Below are 8,162 nucleotides of genomic sequence, written 5' to 3'. Positions count from 1 at the left end.
AAAATTGCTTGCACCGATTCGCTAAAATGGTCAGAGAATAATTAGATAATGAAACAAAAAATTCTCTAAGGCTACCATAACGATCAGCGGGACAAAACATCGTGAAAGTTTCATTCGCATAAAATGATCGCCAAATAGATCAACTAATGGTAATAGCACACAAGACATCACAGGGTAACCAAGTTTCGACGTAATTCTAAATCGACTACATGTTACCGCTTTTTAATTTAGGAAAAGTAGCGAGACAATAAAGCCCATAGTAATAGAATTTAATGCAATGTCGCCTGAAAAGATTCCTCTATTGATATTGGGAATTTGCAGCGATTGAATTGGCACACATAAGTTCTATGTGTGGAAAGAGACAAATCAGGTAGAAGCAAAAAGTGGCCGGAGAACAATGAAGCGGAACAAAGTGTCTGAGAAAAGTGGTCTGTTGTCTGGTCCTCAAACAAACAACAACAACAACAATTCTCGGCCTTCCTGCAATCCTATAACTTGAACTCGAACACCCTCCGACTCGTTACTTAAAACTACGATCAACCTATACCTTCAAGCATACACCAATCATAAATTTATGTTACTTTAACATTCCATTTCTGCTTGAACCAAAACCAATTATTCCCCCCTTAACACTACCGCGCCAAAAATAACGGACTTCAGTAAATTTAAGGCAATTTGACATGATCGCCGAAGTTCAATCGCAAAGTCAGCTATTAATAAAAAAAATGACCAAACAAACATCTTGGCAAGCTTTGATTTGAATATCAAGACAGTACTGACCCTAATTGAGTAGTACACAACATCTTTATGATGGATAATTTTGGCTACCTCCACTTCGGCACAGAAAATCAATCACAGAGAAGTCATAACCATACTAATAATAATAATAATGAAAACAATAATTTAATTTCCTCAATACAATTTTCTTTATAAATCAATGAAATAAAAAGCACCAAGGTGGACGGTAAATAAGCAAGTTCAAGCTTTTTTGGTACCGCCCGAATAGAGAACAAAGAGATTTTTGACTCACCTAGATATGACAGAGACAGAGGATGAAAGAAAGGCAAAAATGGAAAAAAAACATTCTAAATAACTACTACTAAATAACCTGAAAGAAAAGTACGCCGTAAAATTATTTCCTAAAATGTTAATTTCCTGTCTAAATCTTAAGAGCATGAAATAAAAGTTCAGGTTGTTCACGCCTCAGAGTTCAGGTTGCTGTCTTGTTTCTATTAAATTCAGGACACATGTCTCTTTTGGGTCACAAATTCCACTAAACCTCCTGTTTCATTAACAAAACCCTATTCAATTTAATTCCCGGAACCATAAATCCTTCCCTGTCCTAGCCAATCTAAGGAAACAGCATACAAACTTCGTATTCATTGTACAATGAAAGTGTTTCAACTTCAAACTCAAGTTATAACTACTTACAACCAGTTCTAACCAAGCACTCTTGAAAGTTTATTCGTAGCTGGGAGGGCTAATGGCGGCACAAAAACGGGGGTAGGAAATTGGAAAGTAATAAAACCAGATCAGAATTCATTTAACTCCATTAAAACTACCCGCTTGACATACAAGATTTGTTTATGCGGAAATAAAGTCTCTTAGAGCAATCTATGCCTTCTAGACCATAGCAATGATTCATAGATTCTTCCAAGGGCTCTCAAATAAATAGTAGCAAGAAGATTTGCGGTTTCTCCGAAATACGAGATCATAAAAAGAGCCCTGAAAATCTCAGAAAGCAATAACGTAAACACTTAAGCAAACCTGGACCGCAAAATTCAACAATTCATACTTTTCCTCTAAACAAACTTAATACCAGGCAAAACAAAGCATATTCGGTTTTATTTTGACCAAACAAGGTTCAAAGATGAAATGGCAGTTGATCATGACGCGAAAAAATTGTTCCCGAAGAAAATATACAATTTATGCACACTGTCATCCGAAAAACTCCCAAGCAACCCAGCCAATTTACAGCAAATAAATTTGAGTTCTTTTCACAACCTACTACCCTGATAGAAATTTCTAAACTCATTTCACTCTAACACAACAGACTAACATCGGGTGAACTGCTCTCAAATGACTGGCGAGCGGTTAGCTTCGGTAGTAGATAGCATGGGCATATAAACGGTGGCATTAGGAGGTTGTGGATAGTTAGGAGGTGCACAAAGAAAAGCCAAAAAGTCAATTAGAAGAGAACGGTTTTAAACGGGATAAATTGAAGTTATCCCTAGTTCTGTGCAGCAAATTAACATAAGGGAAATCAGAGAGCTGGTCTAAAATTGGGTGGTGGAATATTGATTTCCATTTAAAGATTAAATAGTTGGGAACCTCTGTATCTCAGTGAATACCGTTCAAGTTTTGTTTACATCTTGCGAATTCTTTACAACAATTTCTTTGATCTTCTTGTCAGATGGGTTGAGCGCGATTCATAGGAAAACAAACAATTGAGATATGTGTAAATGTGCATTTTATTTCCTGATTCTGTCACAAATTTTAACAATTCGTATATATACAGTTAAGATTTAGCAGTTAAGATTATATATTTCTCAAAAAGATGGACATTTTCTGTGTACTTAAGGAAAAAATAGGAATTTTTTACAATAAAACTAGTGGTTCAAGGGTGGTGAAATGAACACATCCATTTACCAAAACGCCGTATTGAACAATTGATTTAACGTTTGCTGAATAATATTGCAGTAAAGCACATTTTGGAAATAAAAAGCCTGGACTTTGAGACAATTCCGCAATTAAAAGACAATTTCTTTTTTAGTTCGTCAATGTGCGCTGTGAATCTAAGTTTTTTAAATCTATATGCCCCCTAAGATATTTGCAGCTTTCTGATTCAGGTAAACTAACAAAATTTAATTTAAAATCCTAAAACTTTTTGGCATTAGAGGCTTTAGCATCAAAGTTAGATAGCTCTTTTGAGGTTTGCATAACTTGTCCGAACGGCTCTAGTATTTAAATACCATTTAGCTTAGCTTCTAAAGACTCAAATAAAAGTGAATTGTCGACAAAGCTAACTTCACCGCCAAAAATTTGTCATTTTTTACCAGAAAGTTTTTCTTTTGATATTGACTTTTTCCCCATCACAGAGCAGCGCCATGTAAACCGTACAAGACTATTTGTATTTGACTTAATGTATTTCTGTGTCACCATTATTTGCCAAACTTGTTTTCCTTAAAAGTTTAATTAAATAACTACTGATTTCTTTTAAAAAATTGAAATTCAGTTGATTTACTGGTTTTGGTCACTTTCTTCGATCCGGCCATTTTCTCCGTCAGTTTTTCATCCATGCTTTTATTCTTACGTGATATATCCTTTATTAACACTTAAAATTTCCCGAAAAAGATCATCGCAAAAATTATGATCGTTTAAAACCACTAAGTTGCCTAACGAAACCAATCAGTACTCAATTCGCAGCAGTGTGTCATCGTATGATGCTTGACTTCTTTTTTGTATGCTTGATTTTGATCATTTAATTCAACCACGAAAATTTGCAAAAACCACTTCAATCTATTCTATCATTAACAGATTAGATTGCATAATATGTACCTAGTTGGAATTGCGTAAGATTTGTTTATTGCTTTTTAATTTTGGTTACTAGTTTCAGTTTTGCACCCATTTTTCGCTGTTAGTTAACTTGGGCCCCTTTTCGTAATAAGTTGTATAGTTTCCAGTTGTGCACAGTTTCCAATGCTCTATAGCGCAGGAAAACTTTGACGGATTTTCGGCTTGGACCCCCTTCATTTATTTTGGACCAAATACCAAAATATGTTTGCGAAAACGTTTTGAAAGCGCTTCTCTCGCTGATTCGTTCCTTCGTCAATTCTTGCTAATAAAAACTGAAGTTTGTCTTGCTTAATTTAAGGCAATGTCTAACCTCTGATTACACCTTTGAGTTAGGGTGCTAACTAGCTGTGCGAGAGCACATATAAGCCGGCTTCCTTGTTTATTTGTTAAGTTTTCTTAAGAGCACTTATAGGATCATATCACCAACAAATAATCATCAAATGAAATCCGGTTTTTATGGAGTTCATTGCTGTAATAATTTAATTATAAAGCAGATATTCAAAAAGATTTTTTGTTTTGCCATCTGTTTAGAATGTTTTTTTCTTTCACTCGTTTTACTCAAAAAAACTTACTCGTGTTGAGACATGAGGAGCATTATAACGATTGCAAAATTATAAAATCTACGCGAAACGACTTCCCGTTTTTCTCGAAGCGATGCATGACTAGCTTAGCTACATGATACATCGAGATTTCAGTTTTGATGTAGAACTTTAATTTGATAAAAGTTCTCCGCAAACTTAATTCCGATCTTGAAATTCGTTACTGCTCCTTATAAGATAAAAAGTTAGTAAAACAAGAACAACTACAGCAATATATAAACTGAAAACATGGCTCGCCTTAGCTTCCATCAGAGCCACAGCAGTTCGGATCATTAATCAATTTCGCAGACAATGGTCAGTTGAAAGGTAACAACTACTATTCTAGGACAACTTCATAATACTAAACCGCTCGGAAATAGCAAATCGATTGAATTAAATTTTAACTCGGTCCGGACCAATGCCGAGGACTTCCATTCACGATCAACCTCACCATCGCATAGCTAATTTGACTCCAAAAGCCGATCCATGTCATCACAATTAAATCTCATGGCTCTTAAATCTCTCATTAGAATGAGTTGTTAAGTTCCTAAATACTAAATAAAATTGATGACTTTTGGGGAAACTAACCACTATCCATATCCTCCTCATGATTCTTGACTAACTCGGCTGTAATGGAACCGAACCGCTGACTTATGCTCAATCCATCCTCTTGCTCACAAGTAATAACAGCACTATTCGGTAATAACGCACCATTCTGGAATATGGTCTGGTCCCACGAATCGCCCATTAATGGCTCAGGAGTTGCACGAATTAGAACTAAATTCTTCGTAATAGCTCAGGTTGCAACGCAGCAAGCAAAGTTTGATAATTTCGTCGAAGTTAATCGAAACTTACTATTTAGACAGCTCGGTGACAAAGATTTGGTCAAATAAGAACTCGAAGATTTCACTTGCCCTCATTGGTTCAAGCGCCTGGTTCGCTTATGTCGGGATATAAAGATGCAGTGTTTGATGCGTTCTAGTAATCAGCTAATAGAGTGAGGTTAGTCAAATAAGTTTACAACTCACTTTAACAAGAGATATATTTGCCGACAGAAAACAGAACTTGGAAACCCTGACTTGAAGCTTGAACGTTCAACGCCCAATTAGTTTGACATTTTAAAAGAATTTGAATCTCTATAGTACTAGCACAGTTAAAGAAAACTAATAAAAACAAAGATAGATGCTTGCAACTATCTCCAAATTTATCCGTACTTTTTAAAATAAAATATGCCAGCTAATTAATTACGTCCTATTTTTTCAGGTCAAAAATTTCGTTAAGATTCACATAAACTATAGCTAGACAATGACGCAGCTCACAACGAAAAGTTTTCTGCGCGAACAATTTCTGGTCATATGACAAAATTTCTGAATGGTCATACAGGTCATACGATAAACTACTATTCAAGCCACACACATAGTAAATGGTCCCTTATAAATCAAAATTACGATACCTCATGAATACAAACTTTTCTACAATTAGCAGACAATATATAATACCAGTCTATACAAGTACAATGCTCAGTAAAGCCTGCTGTCCAATTGTGTTTTTATTTTGATTTAAAAAATGACAATTCAAATGATGAAAGTCAGTAAGGTGAAGCTGAACAAACCATTATCGAGCTCCGAGGCATTTCGCTTCATAGCAGTTCAACTAGTAAAACATAATTCTGCTTGATACACCACGAATTTAAGACAGCCAGATTTTGTAATCAGATGGTACCTGTTCGAAATTTAGAATTGATGTTTCAAGGTTACCTGAGGCTGATGAAAAAACAACTATTTAACAAGCATTTGAGACTTCTGATGCCGCTAGCGGGAAAAAAATACGAGTACAAAAAGCGGCACATGCAAAACGCCGGCTTACAAATTCGACAACCCGCTTATTTCATACTACATTACCAGTTATAGAGAACCCCCAACTACGGTAGCAGCCTTAATAATTTATAGACTCTAAAATTGCATGCGTCTGGCAAACTTGGCAGCCCTGTTTATTCAAATAAAATTTGCCACTAAACACAAAGCTATAAATCGGTGTTTCTGATAACGGAGTTAGTTTTATTATAAATGCCGAGGGGATAAAAGCTTACCTGGTTGATTCGAACTTGTCCCGGGAATACTCAGGGTTCTGATGTAATTCTGTACTCGCTCTTTCGAATCTGAAGCGGATTAACTAACAGTTACAAATTCTTTTTTCAACTATTTAATGTAAGAAAGGTGACAGAAAACGAACCTTGTTCTTCTATTGGAGGTGCAACTTGTTGTGTAATTGAAGGTACAATTGTCAAATTTTGCTGCTGTAACTGAGAAACGTCAACTATGAGACAGTTTTCAGCCGTTAGATTACCACCCACTAAGGGACTCTTGAGTAGAATATAATGCGTAGGAGGTAAATTAGGCGACCTGTAAATGGTCAGGCCCTGATTGTTTAGGATATTAGTGGACGCAAGTGTAACTGAATTCGATGCACTCTGGTTGGAAGCAGCTGTGACAGTTATGCTATCTTCATTTTGCATCGGAGTGTCCTCACAACTGCTTGTAATACTACAACCCTCCATATTTTTTCAGCCATTCAAAAAAGATTATCAAATTGCGCAAATCATCTGAAAATAATACTATCCAAATTCTCATTTAGCGGAAAATTACTCAAATGGGAGACTGCTCCAGTCGCCAATACTTAGAATGCTGAAAATAAAACTCACTAAAAAGCCTATCTAGTAGAGTGGATATTCAGTAACACTATAATAAAGAAAAATCGACTCATTTAAATGTTGACGCATATTTAACATCGCGACAACTACTACGACAGCAAATAATACGATACCAAGTTTTCATGAATTCTGAACCCAATAATCAGCTCGTCCTCAAGGCTGTAACGGCGTTGAGCCAGCAAGCAATGGCTGAAGAATTATCATTAATCACTGAACTAATTAAGTTAATTTTCAATAATTCCAAGAATTTTGAATTGGGAAATGTTTCGACTACAAAAATGTTGAAAAACTTCAGTGTGGAGAGACAATCTGTTTGATAAAGTGTCGTAGGGACACATATACTCCTCGTTTTGTTTTTTTTTACGAAATGTAGATGCTTCGAAGGCGTAAAACCTCTTCATAAAAGTCAAGAGGTCCCAAGAACACGAATAGGTTATGAAAAAAGGTAATTGCAGTTATCCGTATAAATGCGAACTGAACTAATGAAATCAAAATAGAAATAGAACGCATCAGGGTACTTACGCTTGTTTTTGGTTGATGTTACAAAAGTTAGTTAAAGCAGAATTTGTATCTGTTTGTTTTTCATGCTCCACAAATGACAACCATTTCATTTCACAACGGAAGAAGCGTGAAGTATACAAGGTTGGTATCGTTTTTTTCAAGCTATTAACAAGCCTATGATAAATTGCATATTTTCGGTGTATACACACCGCGCTTAGTGGGTGCATATTAAGTGCAATCACCCCAGACGCAGCTTCCATATTTTTACAGAATGATTTATTATGTAGAGACTTGCTCTGTAACGTTGTGGGTGGAGTGCATAAACGTTGTGGATTGGGGCACAAACGGAAAAGATCCAATAAATTCAGAAAAACTTATTGATAATAAGAGAGAAGGCTGAGTTTGAGGGAGGGGGAGTGATTCGGTAAAACGGAACTGAAGAAAATGGCAAACTAACTCAACGATTCTGAGGTTTTACCTGAACAATTTGATAAGATTATCGGTTTTTGTGTAATGAAAAATACGTACGAGACGTTGGACATAACACTAGATTGCTCACATTTTTGGCGGGTTAATAACATTAACTACGATAACAGGCGCTCCTGAGAAACCAGTATGACGTAAAAATCCAACCTGAATCTGATGAACCTGCTGAAACGACGCGACAAGCACAGAGAGGGGAATTTGAAGTTTCGAAAAATCGACTCTGTAAAATCAACGAAAACTTTTTTCGACGATTCAAAATGCTGTTCAACTACGTCTTACGAGTGTACAAGGACTACGGAACTATCCTGAAC

At 36.0% G+C, this 8,162-nt stretch overlaps 1 protein-coding gene across 1 annotated transcript; it reads right to left on the bottom strand.

The window, feature by feature from the left end:
* Positions 1-4,488: 4,488 nt before the first annotated feature.
* LOC142355044 (uncharacterized) lies at positions 4,489-6,777 on the bottom strand. Its single transcript, XM_075407333.1, has 3 exons — positions 6,387-6,777; positions 6,244-6,312; positions 4,489-5,807 (listed from the first exon to the last, which is right to left on the bottom strand). The coding sequence occupies exons 1-3, from the start codon at positions 6,709-6,711 to the stop codon at positions 5,794-5,796; spliced, it is 408 nt and encodes a 135-aa protein (XP_075263448.1). The 5' UTR covers positions 6,712-6,777; the 3' UTR covers positions 4,489-5,793.
* Positions 6,778-8,162: the final 1,385 nt, after the last annotated feature.

This window comes from Convolutriloba macropyga, unplaced genomic scaffold, assembly GCF_964194025.1.
Source record: "Convolutriloba macropyga unplaced genomic scaffold, txConMacr16.3 SCAFFOLD_527, whole genome shotgun sequence".
In the NCBI taxonomy this organism is placed as follows: Eukaryota; Metazoa; Xenacoelomorpha; order Acoela; family Convolutidae; genus Convolutriloba; species Convolutriloba macropyga.
The sequence above is the reverse complement of the archived record's forward strand: the minus strand, read 5'-3'. Positions and strand labels throughout refer to the sequence as shown.

Excerpts from the sequence above, each read along its gene's own strand:
- LOC142355044 (XM_075407333.1), bottom strand. The coding sequence starts at position 6,711 with ATGGAGGGTTGTAGTATTACAAGCAGTTGTGAGGACACTCCGATGCAA. Across the intron at positions 6,313-6,386 it reads ACCTCCAATAGAAGAACAAG|ATTCGAAAGAGCGAGTACAG; the intron begins GTTCGTTTTCTG and ends AATCCGCTTCAG.